General features: G+C 42.0%; 1 protein-coding gene across 2 annotated transcripts in view; it reads right to left on the reverse strand.

Annotated features, from left to right (window-relative positions):
* Positions 1-1455: 1455 nt before the first annotated feature.
* Positions 1456-24635, reverse strand: part of si:ch211-153b23.7 (TNFAIP3-interacting protein 3) — a 42499-nt gene continuing 19319 nt past the window's right edge. For both annotated transcript variants that reach the window (XM_068047584.1, XM_068047585.1), the window contains 5 exons: positions 23038-23181; positions 15584-15709; positions 12481-12726; positions 10413-10538; positions 1456-5541 (listed from right to left, as the gene is read on the reverse strand). In XM_068047584.1, the coding sequence (XP_067903685.1) occupies positions 5287-5541; positions 10413-10538; positions 12481-12726; positions 15584-15709; positions 23038-23181 (897 nt within the window). In that variant the 3' untranslated portion in view covers positions 1456-5286. The remainder of the gene's footprint in view (positions 5542-10412; positions 10539-12480; positions 12727-15583; positions 15710-23037; positions 23182-24635) is intronic.

Below are 24635 nucleotides of genomic sequence, written 5' to 3' on the forward strand. Positions count from 1 at the left end.
GGCCTCAGTTTAACATCTCATTCATAAGATGGCACCCTCCATTAGTGCAGCACTCCTTCAGTACTGAAGTTTCAGCCTAGATTCTGTGGTCAGGTCTGGAGTGGGTTTTGATTCAGGAGTGAGAGTGCGACAACTGGGCAAGTTGACACTTGGCAGACATGACAATCGAACAGGGCGGAAGGAAAGAAATACAAAAAGGGTTGTTACTCGCATTTTGTGAAACCAGTCTGGTGCAGAATGAACTTCAACTTTTACCCCTTCATATATCTGTTGAATCTGTTATCTGGTGTAGTGAAATTTTAATTCTAATCTGTGTTGAGTGAACCGATCTCAGTTGGAGCATTATTATCAATGCTACAATGGCCCCTTTGCCTAAGCTAAGGAGGGGAAATGGGTCCTCGCTTCTCATAACTATCCAGTGACTTCTAGTGGAAAGTATGTGAGATCTTTGGTGAAGGAAGGCACCAGGATCAGCTGTAATATAACCTGTTGTGTTATCAGTTTAACAGTCTGAGTACTTTATACATCATCACAGGAAGTGATGTAAACCAACATGATAGAGCAGTTGGCATCATATTAGTCACCGCGTCACACGTGTATTATAGAACTCTCTTGTAAACTTGTTATTTCACAATAAAGAACCTATATTTAACTACCATTCAGCTCAAGATTGTTTGGTACCTTATTGCTGAAGAAAGCAATAACACAATATGATGGCAGCAGTGGCAGTGATGTGCATTTGAAGACCATAGCATGGAGGCAGCAGAACACATCAAAGTAGCAGTACTGCATGGAGTTTCAGCTTTGGTGTTCAACAGGGGACGGAGATTTCGAGTGAGACATCGGGAACAACGATCTCTCCTGTCGGAGTCCACCAGAGACGGCACAACGCAACCCACTGTCGGAGGTAGTGGCATAAAGGTCTACAAAGGAAACCCAACCCGAGCCCGAATGCCAGACCCGGAAGTGTGAACCGAACCGACCCGAACCCAACACATGTCGTCGGGTCCCGTCGGGGTCGGGTTGGGTAGCAGTACATGGGTAAAGGCCTGCTAGCTGACCCGACCCCGACGGGACCCGGCAATGGAGCAGTTGGAGTCGTGTTAGTCATCTAGTCATGTGTATAAAGAACCCAATACTTAGCTAACAGTCAGCTCAAGATTGTTTGATATATTATTGATTTCTTCAATAAGGTAACAAAACCCATAGGCAAATACCTTGCTATCACTCACTACCACCACTCACAGATGAAGAATGGAATAAATAAGGGCTGTTGGCCCTTATGAAACCATACCTCAGCATGGATAAGTGTCTTTAGTATAAATAAAAGGAAGGAAATTGGGGGGGGAGGACAAAAAAAGTTGGAAAATATGACAAATACCAGTAAAACGTGGTATTCAACGTCTGTTGTTTGTATTTTAATTTATCTCCAGCAAGCATTTCAAAATCAGTAAGTTATTAGAATAGCTTTTTATTGTAAAATTGGAAGAATGGCTATTTGTTTTGCAATGGCTGTATTCATAAGGTACATAAACATTTAAAGGCACCATTATTTTACAGTAAGATAATACATTAAATACATTAAGCAATCATTAAATTTAACTATGCTGCAGTGCTCCCCCGACCCCCACTCCAAATGGTGTTAAATTCAATACACCTCGACCATGAGGTGTGCCTTGGAGGTGTTAACCAACATGTTCCACTGGTACTTTTTCTGGTATAGACCAGGACTGCACAAACTGCATTGTGCTAGGAAGATTAGGTTAGTGGCAATACACTGAAGGTACAACACTTCACTTTCTCCTGTTAGAAGTCAGCATGAAAGAACTCTTTCCTCCACAGCACAATAAATCTTGCCATGATACAAGGACAGGAGAGTAGGGAAGAGGAAAATCAGCCAGCCTCTGCCACTCAACAGATAAGTACGATAAAACTTGATGAAAGCCCATGTACCATATTTCTTAAAATATTTAAATTGACATCTTTTCAGTAAAATACTTTATTTCAACATGTATTTAGTTTTGTACAGACTCAGAATCTAATAGCAATCATGACAGTTTTATCTAGTCAGAGTGAAAATGCCATCAGGTTTGCTTTTATATTAAGATAGCATCCTCTGACCAAGAACAAATAAGAATATAAGGTGCTTCCATGGCAGAATTGAAATGAACCAGAGGTGATTTGCCTAAAGTGTACTAAACATATCAAGTTCTTTTTTTTTTAATACATCAGATATTCTTCGAGCTTAATGTTCTTCTGCCAGTTTGGAATGCCTGTTGATCATCATTTATATCACAAGATGTTTTTGCAGCAAATGTTTAATTTCTTTTGAGATCTCCATGAATCAGATGCACATACTTCAATAAGGCAGCAGAAGTGACAAAATATTTACCTGCATCACCTAGCTCCTTACAAATACCATAATGGGCTTGCACCCTAAAGGTGGAATTTGCATATAATGGAAAGATCAAGCATATCAGTTTTTTTAAACATTTAGCTGAATCAGCACTGTATGCACAAAGCTATAAAAGACTGGTGTCGAAATTAGCTTTTTTGCCTACTTTACAGAGACACCAGATTAAGGCCTAGGTGTGAGTTCCTTGCTTCTTCCTCTGATTGATATAATTCATCCCATAATAAGTTAGCAATCACTTAAATTATTAATATCTGGAAGAAACCAAACAGTATTTACTCCTAATGGAGTCGTATTAGCTATAAGTTACAAACTTTACTCTGGGGACAACCCAGTAACTCAAAAATTCCGTTCTACCTGATTGTGTTCTGCATGGCTGTTGAGAACTATGGGATAAAAATTTCTCAGCGCAATTCTTAACATGGCCATTAAAAGTTCTCATGCTCTATTTTAACAGTCATTCACCTATTTATTCTAAAATGATGCACAAAAGGCTACCAAGTAAAAAAGATTTTTCACAAATAGCTCTTAATTTCTACCCCTTTTTTAACCTTTCCCCAAAAAGCAGATAATATAAAATAGTTTATATATGTGTAAATATATGAATGAAAAGTAAAAGTATACTATAAAATTAGCAATATAAAATACATAGCTTCATTCAAATTTGAAAGCCTTGCATTTGTATATTGTGCATTTCATGCCATCCCAAAGCACTTTGCAATCAATGAAGTACTTTTAAAGTGTTATCACTTTTGTAATATAGGAAATGTGGCACCAATTTGCCCACAACAAGATTCCACAAACAGCAATGTGACAATGACCAGATAACCTGTTCATTTTTTTGTTGAGGTTGAGAGATAAGCTTTGGCCTTATCACTAAGCACCTGAGGAATGAATAAGCTTCATGTCTGGCACATCTCTTTGCCAAAGCACTTCAATTTACATCTTAATTAATTAGTTGGTGACAAATAAGCCTGGAATATAGCACAGGACTTAGAATATCAAGGTGCCTGGCATATCATAAACTATCCTGTATAGTTTGGGTCACTTTGAAGGCAGGTGTCTCATATGGGTCATGAGGAAATGTCAGGTGACAACTATGTAGGAATATCCTAGAAACCAGGCATGCAAACATGCTCATGTATCCAAAGTTTGGTGCCTCCCTTGATTAGGTTACAGTCGTTACTGAATCTCACCTTCAACTGGTGGACCCCCTTTCAATGGAGAATGTTGTGATCCATGCTGTAGTCAGGAAGATGGTGGCAATTAACTCAAACATCTTATGATGAGAGTTGTGTTAGTTATTGTGACATCCTAGTATCCTACTGTTGCCTAGCAAAGCTCAACTCATGTTAATCAGTTGTCTAATGACTAAAAAAATTATCCTCTTTGACTCTTAAGCTTCAAGTCTGGTGATAGGAGATGGAACTGAATGGTCCTCTGTAGCAAACTCTGACAATCAGATATGTGAGCCAGGAGGTCTGAAGTAATCCAGGATGCTGTTTTGATTCACCTGTCAGCCTGATTAGTCACTAGATGTATAACATTCTTTCACTTCGCTCCAGGTAACACTGAAAATCATTGCCGTCATGATTAGGGTGGTCCTACCTGGAGAGGCTGAAGGAAGCTGCCAATGCACTGTGCTAGTCAGTTCTACAGATTTAGCCAATTCAATTCCAGCAGTAGCCCTAAGCAGAATTGTTAGAAATCTGGCCAAAGCTATGGAATTTAACCCCATGCAAAATCGGTGTGTGAGGGTCAGTTTTGGAAATCAAATTATATACTTGGCTTCAAAATTACAGTGCTGTAGTCCCAGGTCACCATTTGATGAGTGTTGTATTCTGTGAAGAGGTGTGATGCACTAAATGTTTTAAAGAAGCATGGAAGTGCAGTTTGTCAGGAATGATGGACAGTTGGATGAAATTGTCAACTTTATGACAGTCTGGAAGACTGCTGGACTCGGCTTCAGATCTGTCTTACTCTACCCCAATTTCATCATGGGTCTGAAACCACGGAATTATCTGATACCAATATTTTCACTCCAAGAATAAACAAAATCAGCAGCACTGTGATGTCACCATTTTGTTGTGGCTCAAAATAAACCATAGAAGTAAATGAAAAATCTTTTACTGGGAATGATGCTGAACTGCCTGTAATATTTATGTATACTCAATATACAGTACCCATTTGAGCAAGAAAGTGAGTATTTTTTCTATTGACCAAATGAGAAAATGTGACTGTATCCTATATATTCAGGAGTGGTATCTGTTGACTCCTTTTAGCCAATGAAAAGACAGAAGAATCTAGATTTAGATTCCACATGTAAAAAGCATTCGTGACTTTTATGATATCTGTTTTAAGAATACATTGTTTTGAAGTCACACATTTGGTTTGAAATTGTGCTGAGGGATATTAGTAACAAACATATCAATGTGTTCATGTAACATACTTCAGTCTGCTATTTTAACTACAGCATTATATGAACCCATTTATAAAATGAGAGATAATGAAGTTGTATACAAACATGTTAATGCGTTCATGTGTTTAAATTGCTGTCCTGTATGTGGGCATGAATCTCACATAGAGGTGTAACTTACATACTAAATGTTACAGAAAATGTATCATTACCTAACTTCTCTCTGTACAGAAAACAACAGTTTAATGTGCACTCAGTACTTTATAGTGAAAGGTCAGCTTTTATTCAAATGTCTAAATTTCTAAAACATTTAAGACTAGGTAATTTATTATTTTGCTAATAAATAATTTGAAGGATTTTTTTGGTTCATTTGTGAATAAAGACACACTGGTGTGACAGGTCTTCCAAAGCATTGACAGCGCTCTTGTCAATGTGTGTCTTCTTCCAAACATTTGCTTTAATGATAGTCTATGGAGTACGGCTCTGCCTGAATTTCTGCACCTCTGCACCTGTGGTGATTTGAACATTCAGTATGCCGTTCAACGCAGTGCTTGCCACACGGTACTCTCCTAATCTCTGGAGATTTCTGGTGAGTATTGTTGCACCGATGAACCAGAACTGGCTCCTTACTTTCCGATTTGTTCTTTAGCAAACGTTGTAGAATTTCCTTATCTGATCTTTCCCTTTTAAAGTCATCCTCATAAATCTTGAGCTAAGAAAGTAATAAACCACAGAGTTAGCATTTCAATGCATGGTATATTCTGCTATTTCAGTCCCTGATCCAATTTATCCCCTCTTCTTCTGAAGGATTTTCTCTTGTCGAGGTAGATTGGGCAAGTGGCAGCAGCCTTCCAGTACCTGATACAAGGGACGATACTTCACAGAAGAAACATTCATAAGATGTTCCGCCATGAAATGTTGCTAAGATAAAATTGTAGTTCTTCCCCATTAATGACATGATTCCAGCCATGCAGAAAAGGTAGATCTTATCAAATAAATATTTTGCAATAGTTAAAAATAACAAAAATTGGAATGGGTATGTTATTGCACTGATCCCTCCTCAATAATGGTACTCCATCAACACTGGTAAGTTATTACTGCCCATCCTTGGAAAATATTTTACTAGGTTGGGCACTAATGCCACAAGGTATCAAAATAGAGAAAAATAATTAAAAAGGGCAGCCTGTAAGAAATACTCTTCAAACTATAAAATGAATAAGACTGCTCTGCCAGTGTTGAAGTCTGTTGGTGTATTGAAGGGTTGTTTCATGAAAAAGTGTATGTCTATTATTTGTCCCATAGGAAGAAGGCATTGTCTGCACACAGTGTGCAGCACATCTGTGACTACGCTTATATAATAGCTGACACAGTTGAAGTCTTCCCTCATGATGAGTTCATGATTGCAATCAGGTTAACTGAGAGAAATGCTGAATGGAGGCAGGCACAACCTCAAGGAGAAGAGGATAATACAGAAAACAAGTCCTTTGAAGATCTCCTTATACATCTTTTAGTCCCTGCTCACATAGTAGCATTGTTGGGGGCCTGGGAGAGGGTCATCTGCCCAGTCTAAGGGGGAAAGGTGGAACAACATTTAAAGACATTAAAGGAAGAAATAATTAATAGCCCATTACTTCTGATGGGAGCACATCAATGCTTGGTAATGAAAGAAAAACTAATTATTAGGCATCTGGTTAAGAATGGAGGAATGAAGAAGGGACACTGGCTTCAAAACAGGTTACATGACTCAAGGTCAGAAGTTCAGTGAAATTTCTCTATTGTGTGTTGAATAAGGGGAAATGTCTGTCCCTTGGGAGGTCTGAAAACTGAGAAATAAGGGCCAAAAGTTATAACCAAAGGTTCCTTCAAATATTTCTGTGGGCAATATATACTTTTAAAAGTATAAAAGTCGAAAAGTAGCTCAATAAGTTACCAATGATACAATCCTTTGTCCTGTTTCTGTAACCTCTGAAGAAATGGAGATAAAAGAATTGCAGTTCTTTTACTGACAAGGAAAGTGACATTTCTTCTTCCTACAGTTTTTATGATTCACAGTGACAGGTCTTTCAGTGAAAGCCCCTCTTAGCTTTCCACCCACTTGGTGGACATATGATTTTGTGGGAGTATGATTGCATCATGGCAAATGCCATTAATGTCTGCCTTAATGTGCTGCGGTGTAGTGCAATTAACGGGGAGCACGCCTACTGTAAAGCAAGCTAAGCACTACCCCCTCTAATGCATGCCTTTGTGACATCGCATCACACAGCCCAGCTGTGACAATAAAATCATTATACACTGGTGCCTATCAGAAAGTATGTGACTACTAAAACATAGGCATGTATGCTGTCTCCTCATTTTCTGTCCAAGGTCCTGGTTAGTGATCAAAGGTTGGACTGGTTCACAAACTGTCTGTACTTTGGCTGCCAATTTACAGTGTATGTCATCAGGATCAGTACTGAAGTAATGCAGACACAGTCCAGGGACTGGCCACACTTTGATTTTAATGCAGTTTGAGGACACCCATAATAACTGGTTCAACACAACAACTTGGACTTATATAGTGTCTTCAAAACAATAAAACATCCTCAAGCACTTCATAGAGGCTTGAGAAGAAACAAAATCCATTAACTGACTCTCAGCATTTCCAATAAACAGTAAGCTCCATTTAGCCCAAAATTTGGCATGGGAAATAAATCCTCAAACCTCAATGCAGTGCTATAGTTGAAATGTTCAATCTTACTGTTTCCGCCAGCTTTTAAATTTCCCTCAACGGTCCGGCAGTAATTTATTTTAAAAGTGTACCATAATGGACTTTAGAGCTTCTTGAGGCAGCCTTGACCTGCCTTTGGAAACACGCTCCCATGCCAATCAGCAGAGTATGTGCTGAATGCAAGAGCAGCTGATTACTCTGCCAATTGTTCTCTAGCTCAGCACTGCTCACTGGCACAGCAGCACATTTCAAAGGACAGGCCGTGGGTGTAAGAGGCTCCTCTGCACTTCTTTTACAATCATGGCCTAGATAAGAAAGCTTTCTTTTTATATGTTATTTTGTAACAAGTTATTTTTCCAAATGTTTTTTGTTCTTGCACTCTCATTGGGGGAAGCTTGAGAAACTCCTGACATTAAAACAGTAATGATGTTGAGAAAGAGATAACTCCACTGTAAACTGAGGGAGAACCTGTCAAGGGTTATAGGAAGAAGCAGACTAAAACTGCAGAGGAAGTGTCCAGTAAATTAGAGATGCTGAGTGCAGGTTCTCATCAAGTCTCATGACTATGTAATCAGATAGTAATGGTGGTTGCAAGTCTCTCTGTGTACTCATTACAATAACAACCTGCAGATATGACAAAAACATTATGCTTTGCGAACGGTCCAATTCTTTCTAGTGGTCTGCACATATGTGGAAGGTTTCATTAAACTGACTGACTGTAATAACATCTCCAGCTATATGTTGCAGCTAGCATCCTCTATTACTTTGACTTCGGATTACTGATTATTCTGCTTTCTCTCCACTCTACTATCACAGTAGATCAGGTGATCTCTAGCCCATTTGAACTCTTGAACTATCTCCCAAAATTACCTTGACTTGCTTAAATAACAACTCAAACAACTTTCATTTATGTAGCACTTTTGACATATGAAAACAGCCCAAGGCACTTCATAGGGGCATTATCAAACAATATTTGGCACCAATCTACAAAAGGAGATATTAGGATAGATGATAAAAGTATGTTTTAAGAAGCAACTGAAAAGGAAGAGAAAGGGGTTAGAGAGGAAGGGAGGTTTGGAGAGGGGCAAAGGCAGCTGAAGGCACAGTCAGTGGTGGTACGATTAAAATCAGGGATGCACAAGAGGCCAGAATTAGATGAGTGTAGAGATCTTGGAGGGTTGTAGGGCTGAAGGAGGTTACAGAGATAGGGAGGTGCGAGACCATAGAGGAATTTGAAAACAAAGATGAGAATTTTAAAATTGCTGGACTGGGAGCCAATGTAGGTCAGTGAGCACTGGGGTGACAGGTGAACGGGACTTGGTGAGAGTTAGGATATGGACAACAGAGTTTTAGACGACCTCAGGTTTACGGAGGGTGAAAGGTGGGAGGCCAGCCAGGAGAGCAATGGAATGATTGTCTAGAAGTAACAATGGCATGGATGAGGTTTTCAGTAGCAGATGAGCTGAGGCAGGGGCAGAAACAGGTGATATTACAGAGGTGAAAGTAAGTGGTCTTGGTGATGGTGTTGATGTGGTTGGAAACTCACTTTGGGGTCAAAAATGACACCAAACTTTGGAATGGTCTGGTTCAGCCTCAGACAGTTGCCAGGGAGAGGGATGAAGTCAGTGGCGAAGGCATGGAGTTCGTGGTGGGGACCAATTTTTTGTTCTTGAAAAGCCTCTTGGAAATCGCTTTGTGCATGCCTTCCTGACTCGTGTTCAATGGCCTTTTTCATTTTTCGAAGCATTCTGACACATTGGCCGGAATTTTACGCCACCTCAATGACCCTGATGGTGGCAGCGGGTGGCGTAACATGGCGTGGGAGGCTTTCCCGTCCTGCTCCCACCTCCGCCCCCCACTTTACGTAGGGTGGGGGAGAAAAACGGCCCGCTGCCCCTGGCCAATCAAGGCCCTTAAGTAGCCACTTAACAGTCACATAAGTGCCTTCGCCCACCTCCATGCAGATTTTTACGCGTGGTAAGTGGGCATCCTGGAGCCAGGAAAAGCTGCCTGTGAAACCCAGGTGGCTGCGATCGTCCCCGGGGGTGGGGCCCTGCTCATCGGGCACAGGGTACTCGATGGAGGGCCGCCCCCTGCTACCCCAACCACTCCCAACACGTCCCCCTTCCCCCCAACTGACCACCTTGCCTCACCAGGGCCCAACTGATTACCCCCGGCAAGGCAACAAAAACCTACCTGTCTTCCTGGCTCCATGTCTTCGGCTGGGCTGCAGTCCCAGCAGTGGCCACCGCTCCTGGTGGCGCTGCTAGGACTAAGAGCTGCTGGCCCACTGATTGGCCGGCAGTTCAATGAGGCGAGACTTCCTCCTTTAAGCGGGTGGAAGTCCTGCCTCGGAACAATTAAAGCCTGGAGGCCCGTAAAATGCGGGTCGGGTCCCAAGGCGAGGCAGAAGTCGGTGGTTGGCTCCCATCCGCCCAACGTGAAATCCCGGCCATTGTCTTACCTGAGGGATACTTCTATAAACACAAGGGCCAAGAAATTGTATCACGCAGTGCTTGTTTTTCAGGCTGAAGGGCATAAGATGGTGTGCATGCACTTATTCTGAACCAGAAGTGCACTGCATGCCATAATGGTTAGGGCACCAAATAGTTGTCCAGGATATCTGCTAAAAGTGGTGTTAGGCCCCTGCTTTGCATTGTAATGGACCTAATGCCCATTTCAGGCCCCTTTGCGAAATTGGTTGGTGCCTGACCACAGCTTGATGGAAATTGTGCAAACTGGATTGGTTCCATTAGTAATCTCCAGTCAAGCTGCCTGCCTACCTTCTCGGCTTCGTCATGAACCAATGCAAGTTAAGCAGATTACCCATGTTCTGCACCATGGAGAGAAAGTGGAATAAGTGAAGTATAACTAACCTGTTGCTGAAGAAGGCTCATTTGCAAATACATTTCATCTGCTTTCTTCCTCAGCTTTTCATTTTCAGCTTGAGTGCGCTGTCGGTCTTTGCGTTCCGTCTTATAATCAGATTCATAGAGCTTTGTCTATATTTAAGAGAATTATGAATCATATATTGGGCACATTCCAGATTAAATGTTATTAATTTCTGCCATAGTTAGAATCAAAGGCCTACAAATTTGGCCATCCTCGCATGTTTTGCACTTGCTAATCGGACTGCTAAGGTTTCAGTATGGTGGCACAAATCACATGGGCGGCACAGTGGCGCAGTGGTTAGCACCGCAGCCTCACAGCTCCAGCGACCCGGGTTCAATTCCGGGTACTACCTGTGTGGAGTTTGCAAGTTCTCCCTGTGTCTGCGTGGGTTTCCTCCAGGTGCTCCGGTTTCCTCCCACAAGCCAAAGACTTGCAGGTTGATAGGTAAATTGGCCATTAGCAATTGCCCCTAGTATAGGTAGGTGGTAGGGGAATATAGGGACAGGTGGGGATATGTGGTAGGAATATGGAATTAGTGTGGGATTAGTCTAGATGGGTGGTTGATGGTCGGCACAGACTCGGTGGGCCGAAGGGCCTGTTTCAGTGCTGTATCTCTAAACTAAACTAAACTAAACATGTATATTTTCTGTCATATTGGAAAAAGACAGAAAATTAATATCACCATCTCAGTGCAGTCCGCAAGCATGATCCTTAGCTTCCAGTTGCCTGTCATTTTAATTCTCTGCCCACTCCCACTCTGACTTCGGCCTACTGCAGTGTTCCAATGAAGTGCAACACAAGCTTGAGGAACTGCAGCTTAGCTTACGATTAGGCACTTTATAGCCTTCCGGACACAGTGAGTTCAACAATTCCAGCCTGTAAGCTCTGCATCCACTTTGTTGCCTTTCTCTTTGCTGGTTTTGGTTTTATACTTGTTATTTCTAGTTTTTGCTTTCGGATGGCAGCTGTTCAGCATTCTGCCATTCACACATCCTCTAGACACTTTTGTTTCTTTATTTGTCTCATTACCACTTCCTTTGGCCTTGCACCACCAACCTTTGTGGCATTTAATCTCTCCTGCCTTCCACCCTATCGCACATTCTCTTTTGCTTTTTTTCTACCCTCCCCTCCCCCTCCAACCCTTTCACTTGCTTAAAACCTATTATATTTCTAACTTTTCCCAGTTCTGATGAAAGGTCATTGACCTGAAATGTTGGGCGGAACCCTAGCTGCAGAGACATGGTTTTGGCGGCAGGAAATTTTGAAAATGGTGCATCGGGTCAGCCATCCGACGCGTTCTTGCCTCTGGCCAATCTTGCCTGAGGTGAATGAACAATGGAAGCAGCTACCCACCCAACAGCAGTGGTTAGCCAATTAACTGACCACTTGGGGCCAGATTGGGGATGCCACTGGGATCTTACCAGTGACGGATGGGCCGTATGCTGCAGGCGAAGCCCGCCAGGTAACTGGAAACAGCCTCGCAGCAGCACGCCAGAGGCTAGTGAGCCTTATTTATTTATTTATTTCATGAGCCCCGGAGCCACTTTTGCCGCAGGTCCACAGCTGCGGCCACAGGCCATCCTCTGGAGGGGGTCCCCCTCCACAATGATGGCCTGGCAGCTGTGGACACAAATTATTTAAATATTTTTCTACATCTTCACAGGGCGCCTCCATCTTGAGGCGCCCTTGTATTCTCCTGCCAGCCACAGCAGCGCCCACCTTTCCTGGTGGGGCTGCTGGCAGCACAACTCTGTGGGCCCTCCCATTGGTCCAGGATGGCAGTCCAAGAGGCAGTTTTTAATTAGCTGCCTCCGGTAAGATCACGCAGGCAGGCGGCCAAGCATTATCAACAAGGTTCGGAACCGGTTTTGGGCCCAACCTCTGAAAATCTTTGAAGGCAGTAAAATTTGGCTCATTAACACTGTTTCTCTCTTCACAGATGCTAACTTTTTTTTTTTAAAGTTCCCCTTCACCTCCTCAGTAAGTAAAGTTCTATCACAGATTAGCTTTAATGAAGAAAACAAGATCCTGAGGAGAAAGATTACACCCTACCTGACACACGAGAGCAACCACTTGGTCCTGTAACTCCTTACACTCCTTTGGTGAGATTCCATTGCTGGCTACATGTCGGGCTGCTTCTGGTTTTGGTAGTCTGCACTGACCATGCTCCCTTGTCTTCTCCGAGATCTGCACACATTTTGGTGATGAGGGCATTGCTTCTTTAGCATCTGTTCGCGATTGGTGATGGACATCATTTGCGTTTTCATTGCGTAGAATTTGCCTCCAGGGTTCATCTTTCTAAACAAAGTACATAGTGCAATCAGACCCTGAGAGACATCAATTGATGTAACATAATAGCTTGGAATTTGTTGCACTGGCGATATTGATGATAGACAACATTAATTGGTCAATCTGTACCATCAACCCAGCTTTAATCTAGGTAATTTTGGACAGTTGACGATACCTTCCAGCAAACTCTCCACAACCTTGATGACCAATGGGGAAATTCTTGAAAGAACTGCAAGATACTAAACAGATTGCTTATTGAGAACCCCACAGTACAACATGAATGTTCAAACCTTCTTCACAAACAGTGCACAACCATCAACCACATCAAGTCATGGTAAATGTTGCCACTTCCTCCACAGATAGTACATTAAAGCATCCCAACATACGGCTGTGCAGCTTCGAATCAGATCCTGGAGCATATCATCGAATATTGACCTCAGGAAATTTGCAGGCAGGCATTTTATACAATATCCATGCTGTTACACCAGAAGTTTTGACCTGGATATCTGACTTAGATATTGATATTTGATTTGTTTTTTGCTACTGCCATATGAAAGAAGGAAAATGACATAATTAGTCCATTGGCTGCTCCAGAGGTGAATTTACTCCACGATTTGTTGGAAAAGTAATTAGAAAGGCAGTGAACATCGTGACTGATTGGGAGCAGTGTGGCCAATGTCTGCTACATAACAGAACAATGGGTAATTTATAGAGTCGTATTTAGGAGCAATCACATCGATCTGACAACATGAAGATGGGTCGCAGCTTGTACAGATAGAATGTCCAGGTTAGGTTTAGTTTGATCAATGAGTTGCACTGAAACAAGGAGCCATTAAGCAGGACCTGTATGCATTTGGTTGTCTCCCAAACTGTATTTAATTACCGGTTGCAATCCATGGTTAGTGCACATGCTCAATATAAAAGTATACAAAAATGTCAGTAAGGGCAAAATCAGAACGTGGTTGGCATTGCACATCATACCTTTTGTCATTTAATCTCTCCTGCCATTCATCCTATCACAGACCTTCCCTTTTGTTCTTCTTCACCGCCCCCACCCCGCCCTTTTCATTTGCTCAAAACATTTTTAACTTTTGCCAGTTCTGATGAAAAGTCACTCAGACCTGAAACGTCAACTCTGCTTTACTCTCCACAGATGCTGCCTGACCTGCTGTGTATTTCCAGCAATTTCTGTTTTTGTTGAAGTTAAGTAACTTTAATTTGCAGTGTTATATGTTATACACACACCCAACATAACAGTAACTAGATAAGGTTCTCAATTCATCTTACGCACATACATACTTGTTGGAAGTGATCTGAAAATAGCTTGAATTTGGAACTTACTGTGGCTGAGAGTATACAATGGGAATGTCAAGATGTTGGAATATACTTCCTAGTTCAGCAGACCAGTAACATCAGCATTTGCACTGGTGCAGTGATAAATTTACTTACACAAGGCATAATGTAATGAACAGACAGTTCTATAGAATCATCAGCCAGTTTAAGTAAATGCACGACACTGTGAACTTGGGAGATATAATTATTTGTGTAAAGGAGAAAGGTCAGGACTTCTTTCTATGCGCAGTACTGAGTGCGGTAAAGAGATCTTAATTTGTGCTTCTTGTGGTTCTTATTAAACCTATTTAATTTAATTAAAGTACCATAGTTATTAAATTTGTTTAATTTTAAAGTACCAGAAGTCTGACTCAATCACATACCATACAGTAGGAAGTATAATCTGAAATTGCTCACTGTAGATATGTTAGCCTAAATGAAGTGTCACATGATGGAATGAGGAATTCCCCATACTGCAGTGTGTGCATTGCTATTTCTTCTTTTGTTAATGTATTATTAAGCACATCATTTACCTTCTGTTGATGCAAGATAAAATAGGGACCATTATTTTTCTCCTCTTGACCAAATTGTTGGCTCAGGACTTAATTCTAGTCCTATCTAACTACAACATCAGTGCTTTTTATCACTACACTGCAGGGCTGTAACAATTGATTTATGGAACAGACATTGCATCATTAGTAGAATATGTTACATTCCAGCTCTAAGCCTTCCACTGTTCAATAAAAGCATAGCAGGGGCATGGGTTGTGGAGTTGGTGTACATTGCTATCATACTCTACTTGACTTTAACATGCACTGGTCACAACATAATTGGAGTAATATTCATCAATGAGCATGAACAGGAACATACATGCATCAGTGAAAGTGCAGAAATAATCAAGAATGATCTGTGTAAAGGTGATAAGCCTGGGGAACAGTTAGTAGAAATGTAAGCATTACAGTCTACAGACAAACTTATAGATGTATGTAGAATATTAAACTTAAAAGGTAAGGTAAATCCAAAGCATTACTTCATGTCGAGTCAGGTCAGTTGAACCCCAGAACATAAATTTAAATTGGTGAAATGTAACTTTACAACAGCTATTTATAAAATAAATATTTTACTCAAAAGGGTAATAAATGTGTTGCATTATTAGGACGTGTGATTTATTATTGTGAACAATTGCTCAAAACTTGGCATTTTCATAGTCTTTTGGATTTTTCTGCAGTGATGGGGCAGCAAATTCTGTTAGGCACATTAAGTGTAGAAATCCGTAGGATACCACATTGCACCAATTGTTTTGTGCTAGGGATAATTTATTTTGATTTTGAGACATTCAGGATGTTTAAAATGCAGTTAGAAACAATGCTCGATGAGCTGCAGTGTTGGAGCAAACAAGCTTTGATGGACAGAAAAGCCTTTGTCTTTGACTTGAAGCAATATTTACTGGCCATTCACAATGAAGGGGGAAATAAATCTTACCCAGCGCAAAATATTAAACCCAGAAAAAACTGGAATAGAGTTTATGACTTACCAAGGGTGGTTGGACTCTCTCTCTCATGCTGTGTAATTTACTTTCCAATTGTCTCACATATTCCTGGAGCTGTTGATTTCTCTTCATCTCTTGGATTAAGGATTGCTCGTAATACTCCCTTTTGCGCTAATTTCAAAATGAACAAGAATATTCATACATTTTATGCACTGATTAATGATGACATTGATATCTGGTTCTAAGGTTACGAGCTTGGTCAAGTGAACCCACTTAGCATTAATTAATAAACATTTTTGACAATATATCCATTCAAATCATGAGGCTAGTTATACTGCACTGATGAAAATATAGACAAATGAGTGGCAAGAAAAACAAGAGACTTAAGTGAGAGATTCTGAAATTCTTAACTTTCGTGTTAAGAACTAGCTAAATAATTAAACTCTCTGGGAGATAAGAGAATGCATGTCCTATTAATCTACAGAATTCTAAACTTCTCAAATGACACTGTTAATCTACTTAATCACAGCAACTACTAAAACGCCCCACAGGTTAATTTGGAGAAACTGTCAGTACTGTTGATGCATCAATAGTCAAATTTGAAATTAATTGCAACTAAAATGAAGAAGTAAATTAGGAAGTCGACATACAAGCCACCCATCAGTGTTTTCACTCTGTTGTCTGCTTGCCAATCCTTGCTGATAAAAAAAAGGAACAGGGGATTTAAACTTCCCACATTGTGCTAAAGTCTTCCTATAATGCAGGCTAGCACAGCATTTTTTGCTCTGGCCTTGTTGAATGCTGCTGTAATTGTTTTGGGTCTAAATGTGACTGAGGTAGTGCTTGTCAGCTGCTGATTTGAGGCTCCCAGCAAGTAAGAGGGATATATTTTTACATTAATTCTGCAGTTTGCTGCCAGTAACCCTGCACATTAGAAATCACTGTAAGGTTTGGATATTATAATGTCCTGGAATACTTTAAAAAAATGAAACACAATTATACTGGCAGCTATATAACACTTTCAGAGTGTAACTGTTTGATAGTGTCAGCAAGCTGAACAATACAAGCATTCCAGACTGAAGCACCATCATTAATAGAATTGAAAATGTGCTTCCTGGTTTGTGTGGATGCTGTTGGCTCCTCTGATTGCAACCTGGAAGTTGGAGGCACCAGGCAGTGGGGTAGGGGATCAGGGTGTAACTTAGAGGTTGGAGGTGTCTGTGTGATTGAGCCAGTGTAGGGATTACTGGGGGCGGGGGGTCTGTGTGTGACTGAGGCAGTGAGAGGGTGTGTTTGGAGGGGTGCGTGTGATTGAGGCAGTGCGAGGGTGTGTTTGGAGGGGTGCGTGTGATTGAGGCAGTGTGAGTGTGTGTTTGGAGGGGTCTGTGTGGGACTGAGGCAGTGTGAGTGTGTGGTTGAGGCAGTGTGTGTGACAGAGGCAGTGTGAGTGTGTGTTTGGAGGGGTGTGCGCGTGATTGAGGCAGAGTGAGTGTGTGTTTGGAGGGGTCTGTGACAGAGGCAGTGTGAGTGTGTGTTTGGAGGGTGAGCGCGTGATTGAGGAAGTGTGAGTGTGTGTTTGGAGGGGTGTGCGTGTGACAGAGGCAGTGTGAGTGTGTGTTTGGAGGGTCTGTGTGTGACAGAGGCAGTGTGAGTGTGTGTTTGGAGGGGTGTGCGCGTGATTGAGGCAGAGTGAGTGTGTGTTTGGAGGGGTCTGTGTGTGACAGAGGCAGTGTGAGTGTGTGTTTGGAGGGTGAGCGCGTGATTGAGGAAGTGTGAGTGTGTGTTTGGAGGGGTGTGCGTGTGTCAGAGGCAGTGTGAGTGTGTGTTTGGAGGGGTCTGTGTGTGACAGAGGCAGTGTGAGTCTATGTTTGGAGGGGTCTGTGTGTGACAGAGGCAGTGTGAGTGTGTGTTTGGAGGGGTGTGCGTGTGACAGAGGCAGTGTGAGTGTGTGTTTGGAGGGGTCTGTGTGGGACTGAGGCAGTGTGAGTCTATGTTTGGAGGGGTCTGTGTGTGACAGAGGCAGTGTGAGTGTGTGTTTGGAGGGGTCTGTGTGTGACAGAGGCAGTGTGAGTGTGTGTTTGGAGGGGTCTGTGTGGGACTGAGGCAGTGTGAGTGTGTGTTTGGAGGGGTCTGTGTGGGACTGAGGCAGTGTGAGTGTGTGTTTGGAGGGGTCTGTGTGTGACAGAGGCAGTGTGAGTGTGTGTTTGGAGGGGTCTGTGTGTGACAGAGGCAGTGTGAGTGTGTGTTTGGAGGGGTCTGTGTGTGACAGAGGCAGTGTGAGTGTGTGTTTGGAGGGGTCTGTGTGTGACAGAGGCAGTGTGAGTCTATGTTTGGAGGGGTCTGTGTGGGACTGAGGCAGTGTGAGTGTGTGTTTGGAGGGGTCTGTGTGTGACAGAGGCAGTGTGAGTCTATGTTTGGAGGGGTGTGTGTGATTGAGGCAGTGTGAGTGTGTGTCTTTTGGGGGTTGTGTGTGTTATGGAGGCCATGTGAGGGTGCAGAGCAGTCTGGGTGCACCTGCCATAGTGTGGGGGAAAAGCATGACAAGAATGTTTGTGGAGGTAAAGCATTCAAGCTGATGAAAATCAAATATTGTAATTTGATTAATTTAATTGAAAGCTTACCTTACAAAAGCAATGTCAGAGTCCAACTAAACCCCCACTCAGCTCTCAACCCACTAAGGTCGGATTGTGTGAGGTTCCCGAGGCAGGGGCGGAGGTGGGGGGGGGGGGCGGCACTGAGTATTGTGATGGGTGTCAGGGTGCGCAGAGGGCCCGTCATCCAACGATCTTCCCGGAGGCAAGATAGGTTGATGTTGGCCTTCCCGCCCAGAGGCCTATTGAGGCACTTAGGTGGCCTATTAACGGCCTCTTCCCACTGCTGCTGGGTCCCTCCTTCGTGGACAATTTGTAGCTCATGGAGGACCCCCCACCGGGAACTTTAACCCCCGGAAACCCTTTCCCCGGACTGCATGACCAATCCCCAGCTCCCCTCTTCAGGGCATTCTGGACTCACCCCTGCGACCCTACCTCACCTATCTCTGTTTCAGGATTCCAGTGCTGGGCCTGGGTCTGAGGCCTCTGCAGTACAGGCAATGCACTGCCGATACTGCTGAGCTGTAGCCCTCTGATTGAAGATTGGCCCCACAGCTACAAGCCAACCCACTGCCTGTAAGGACTGCAGCAGTGCCAGGCTTTCCACCCTTAGTTCTGAATGCAGGCCCCTGCCAATGGGGCTTGGTGGGGCAATGCAAATGACCAGAAGCTACAATTGCTAGGCCAAGGGGGTTGTGGAAATCTTTAGCGAGACGGGGATCCTGCCTCCTGAAACTTTGTTTAAAGACACTGGAGAATCGCTCTGGGGGGACTCGCAAAGGCAGAAGCGGGGTTCCTCCCGCTTTTTCAGATGGCGCCAGGAGTCTGGCCTCCAGCACAAAATCCAGCCCTAGGATCCTGTTCAGCCATGCTAGTAACATTGGGGATCATAGCAATATTGCTATAATTCTCTTGTGTGTGATGTTTGCGAGATTGCAGTTCTAAGCCATTTAATTTCCCTAGAACCACCCCTGATGTGTAGCTAAAGCCAGAAAGAGTGAACATTATTGCAGAAGCCATACTATATCACAGAAAGTGATACCAAAGGGCTTCTACATTTTACCCAGCTTCAGTGAACAGGGACTTAAAGCAATAATGAAAAAGTCTACACGGAAAACTTTATTTCATAGGAACAACAATATTTGAATCTATGTTTACAAATGTACTCCAAAGGCTGATTTTCTGATTTCTCCTGCGCTTGAGCTCCAGTTCAGCACAGCACACCCAAACAGCACTGGGCTTAACCCAACCTGAACACCTCCCACCCTAACCCCCCTGGCCTAGCATTTGTGGTTTCTTGTCATTTGCATTGCCCCACTATACCCCATGGCAGGGGCCTGCACTTCAAACTGAGGGTGGAATGCCTGGCACTACTGCAGTTCTGAGAGACAGTGGGTTTGGCTTGCAGCTGTGGGGCCTTCTTCATGCTATACACAGAAATTGAGGCAGGAGCGACAGGAATGCTCCACCCCACCACCACCTCCCCCCCTCCCGCCCCCACTTCATTGACATGCCTGCGCCTAACTTGCAACTATCAGCACCAGCCTTCTGACCGCATCTCCTCCCAGGGAAAGTCCAGGAATCCTGAGGCAACATAAAGGGGTGGGGAGGTGATGTCATGACCTCATCTCTCTTTACTGGGCTTTGCATCGGGAAAATAAATGTTCCCCAGAGCACAACTCAGAAAAATTAGCTCAGATCACTTAAGTAACAGGAAGATTGAATTTAGTTTAGTATTCAGTTTGAGTGTATTTGACTAATTCAAATCCTGTTCAGAAAGGCTTTTTGAGGAGTCATACTGTCCGTCTGTAACCAAATGACCCCAGTGTTTAAGGATCTTCATTACCCGCCTCCCCCACATCAGCAAGACACTCCAGTGACAATTGTGTTGACGGAAAGCAGTTTCTATCCAGTGCTATAAACTAAATTATTTTGCCAGTTTTCTTGAATACTTCTGAACTAATGAACAAATTTAAAATCTTGATTTTCTGTAAATTGTTAACTGCGGCTAGGCACCTGGGCATGAATTGATCACAAATGCAAGCACAACTCCAGTTAATGAACGGCTACTTGATTTTTTTTTTAGGATGATTGTTTATCTGACTTTGTGCTTGGATTTTGCCTATGTTAATGGTTCATTGAACTTGTCCCTAACTATCCATTGTTGATTAAAACAAGCCTGGTTGAGCTGTCCAGCCAGTTTAACATGCTTTACAAAAAATAACTTGCATTTATATAGAGTGTTTCATATCCCTGAAGATGTCCGAAAGTATTTACCGCCAATTAAGCACTTTTAAAGTGTAGTCACTGTTGTATTGCAGGGACACACAGCAGTGAGTAAAGCGAGGTCCCACAAACAGAAATGAGGTAATTCACCAGGAAAAAGAAACTGTTTTCGTGGTGCTTGATGAGGGATAAATGTTGCCCTGGACAACAAGGGATCTTTCTTGTTCTTTGAATGGGATTGTCAAATCATTTACATCCATCTAAAAAGACAGGTCAGGCTTAACAACTTATCTGAAAGATGACACCTCTGATAATGCAGCACTCCATCAGTCCTGCACTAAAGCATCAACCTAGATTATATGCTCAAGACTCTGGAAGGGAGCTTGAACCCACAATCTTCTGACTCAGAGGCAAGAGAATTACCACTGAGCCAGGGCTGGTACCCAGTAAGTACCTGAAAAGCAAGATCCAAGAAGTTACAGCACAGATCACACTATTATAATACTTCAAATTTCTGAAAAGATACACACAGGGAGAATTGGAACATCAGGGGGAGAAATTTGTTTGTATAGCTTCTAGCGCTATGCAAACATACATCAATTCACTGAGGCAGGCAGTGCTGCAGACCATAACCTGTATGGCATTCTTCAATGACATCAGTGCTGCCTGCCCTGGGGAAATCAACAAACTTCTTCCCCCCGCATGTTTGATCAATAATGTTCTTTTCAAAATACTATACTATCATGAGCCCTGCTTTAAATAAGAAATTGAGTTAATCACTGCAATACTTGTGGCCTTTGTTGCTGTTGCAACAGCATGTCTGGCGACAACAAAGACAAAGCTCAGATAACTCAATCCGCCACAATGTTACAATTACAGCTGGTATTCTCTGGAGAATCAGTAATGTGACCTTCATAAACAATGCAATTGAGATAAAGAATCCACCACTGACTTTATTCAAAATGATACTTTTAACAATTGTAGATTTTACATGTCTGCTATAAACATCTTTACTGTGATTGAACTTGTTTCAATGAAGCTGCTGAGCAGCAGTTTACTATCATCTCGCAACAAGTAAAATAAATGGTGGGCTTTAATCAATTATCAAAGATCGTTGTATTCAGAATATACCTTTAATATGTACTCGACTTTATAAAATATAACTCAGCATGTTAAGGTGATTGTGTTCTGAGGAAAATAAGCTCTCCTCAAAATGAATGGGGTCCATTACTGTATGAGGTTACCAAGAGAATTGCACATTTATCCTACATACGGGAGAACTGGTTATCATTATGCTTATGATTCTGCATCTTATGAACCTTAACTCTTTTTATAAAACAGCATTGTACTTGGATTCTAGTCATAAATACAGGGCTGTAAAATGGGGTCATCAGTAAAGACCATTGTTATTGCAAAGAAATATATTCTTCCCATGTAGACTTTCAAAATATTCTGTAATAAATGAAGCAGAAAATGTATTTCTATCTATGAAGAGTTGGGACAATAGTTTAAGGTTGCAATATAATTTAGGGCTCCTGATGACATCCAAACCACTGGAGTCACTTTGGAGAGATTCCTAAAATGCTTCAGGATGTTACAATGGATAGAGCTGTCTCGGTCATGGTTTATTTTATACCTTTACTAGTACATCTCTGCACAATACCTGACACCTTCTTGTTACTCCTTCACTCTATAGGCCACCATTATATTTTAGGCCACCATGAAATGTTTACAAGAAAATTCTCCTCATGTCACATAATAGGAAGAGGGTATATTTTACACCTTTGTAAGCAAAGCACTCTTGATCACATTGCAAGAAAATAAGCCAACCTACAAAAATAGAAAAAGCTGATATACAACTTCAGAAAAGCTGACACAACTCACAAGATGTTGACAACTCAAGAACAGCCTTTATGTGATTTATGGTTAATCTTCTCCACCAGTCCAAAGTGCTACTCCCAGCTTCTCCTTTCTTATCCCCAGCACTGCTCTAAACCTCTGCTTTTTCCCTTTCTGCTCCATAACCATTCATTTCACCTTTCCCTTTATGCTTATCCATTTACCTCCTCCTTCATTGCCTGTGACTTCCTCTTCTTAGTCCTCTTAGATTTTCCCTTCTGTCTCCTTCATTTCCAACCGTTTAATGCCATTCCCCCTCTTTCACTGCTATCCACTCCCCCTCCTACTGTCATCCCTGCTTTCCTTTCCCTCCCCATCCATTTCCCTCCATGCCATGCATTCTGTCCTCTTCGTCAAATATTGTTTCTTTTCCATTGGTAACCATTCCCCCCAACCTAGCCCAGTGCTTACACACCAGATAGGTCTCACTCCTCCTGTCAGTGCACTTATAGATCTAAAGGCTGGGATTACCAGCTGTGCAGGAGTTCTAGTTCTTGGGAAAGTCCCTGCTCACAATGACACAGGTAGCAGCCTGGCTTTTAATGCTGGAAAGAACAGGCCTGTCTAGTGTATAAGCCAGTATACCAGAGGAGTAGGTTTAAAAGGGATTCAGTAACATTGATTTGTGCCAGCAAACGCTAAAACATTCATTAGCCCAAAATGCCAAATGTCAGGTAAAAGCATTAATGTTTGACATTTCTAAGAAAAGAGATTTTACTGGAAAACAACATGCTCAAAAGTAAGTCATTGATCAGTAATTCTGGTTAGTGGTGCTGTCTATACCTGCTCATTATCCAGTTTCTTGGAAAGTGCGTTAGCATGCTGATTGGTATCTGAAACCTCCATCTGAAGCACTGCCACTCTCTGCTGAAGTCCTGTTGTGGTTGCTCGATAGATCTGATCCCAGTCTTGGTTGAGTTTCATCAGCTGAAAGAAGTATCATATGATAAGAATGGAAGCAGATAATGCTGGTGTTCAGTGACTACTTACAGCCACAATCTCTAGTTTTCTTTTTAACATATGAAACCAATTACTGGAGAGAGAATTTCCTGATAAATTGGGTATTCTGTCTTAGTAAACTAACAGTATTGACCCAAAGAATAATACTTCTTTGTCATTTGTTAGGGACATGGACACTGATTGATAGATTGTGCCCATTCTGTTCAGAAAATAGTTTCTCTGTATCGACCTGGTCAAATTCTTTTAACATTTTAAATAACTTGATTAGATCACCCCTCAAGTCTTCTGTACTTAAGGGACCACAAGTCAAAATGTTGTCCTTGTAATATAACCCCTTAAGTGCCAGTACCATTCTGGTGAATCTGCATTGCACTCCCTCCAAGGCCAATAGATCTTTCCTCAAGTGTGTTAAACAAAACTGAACACAACATGCCAGATAATGTCTAACCAAGGCTTTATACAACTAAAGCAGAACTTCCTCCTCTTTATATTTCAACCCCTTTGAGATAACAGCCAATATTTCATTAGCCTTGTTGATTACCGATGTACCTATCTACTAACTTGTTAATGCTTTGTGTACTTGGACTCCCAAATCTCTTTGTTCCTGCACAGTTCCTAGTTTGTCACCATTTATAAAATACTCTGATTTATCTTTATCTTTCTTGGGCCAACGTGGATGACCTCACACATGCTCATACTTAACTTCATTTGCCCCAGTTTTGCCCACACATTTAATCTATCTATGTTCCTTTGAAACTCACTGTTCCCATCTGTACCTCCTAATTTAGTGTCATCTGCAAACTTGGAAACACAACTCTCTATTCCTTCATCCAAGCTATTAATAAATATGTTGAAAGGTTGAGTGTTTCCCTTGGAAACACCACTTGTCACATCCCACCAGAGTATCTATCTTTTATTGCCACTCTTTGTTCCCTACCTCCAAACCAATTTCTGACTCGAGTCAAAAGACTACCTCCAATTCCGTGCGCTCTTATTTTTGTTAATAATCTCTTGTGTGGAACCTTATCGAATGGCTTCTGGAAGTCCATATAGACAACATCCATATACATTTTCCTAGCTATGCTATAAGTGATCTCCTCAAAAAATTCAACTAGATTAGTCATGCATGACTTACCTCAACTAAGTGATGTTAACTCTAACCCTAATGACAGTTATTGTGAAGCTACTAGAATCTGTCAGTAAACTAACAGGTTCGGAGTTAGCTGCTTTCTGTCTCCTACCCTTCTTAAATAATAGTTAATTAGAAAATTTCCAAACTGCACAATTCCTGATTCAAGATAGCTATGAAAGATTATGGTTAATACTTTTGCAATTCCCTTACCTACTTACATTAATACCCTGGGGTGGAAATCAACATGTCCAAGAGAGTTACCTATTTTAAGTCCCATTATTTTCTCCAT

Source organism: Heterodontus francisci, chromosome 15 (assembly GCF_036365525.1).
Source record: "Heterodontus francisci isolate sHetFra1 chromosome 15, sHetFra1.hap1, whole genome shotgun sequence".
Taxonomy (NCBI): domain Eukaryota; kingdom Metazoa; phylum Chordata; class Chondrichthyes; order Heterodontiformes; family Heterodontidae; genus Heterodontus; species Heterodontus francisci.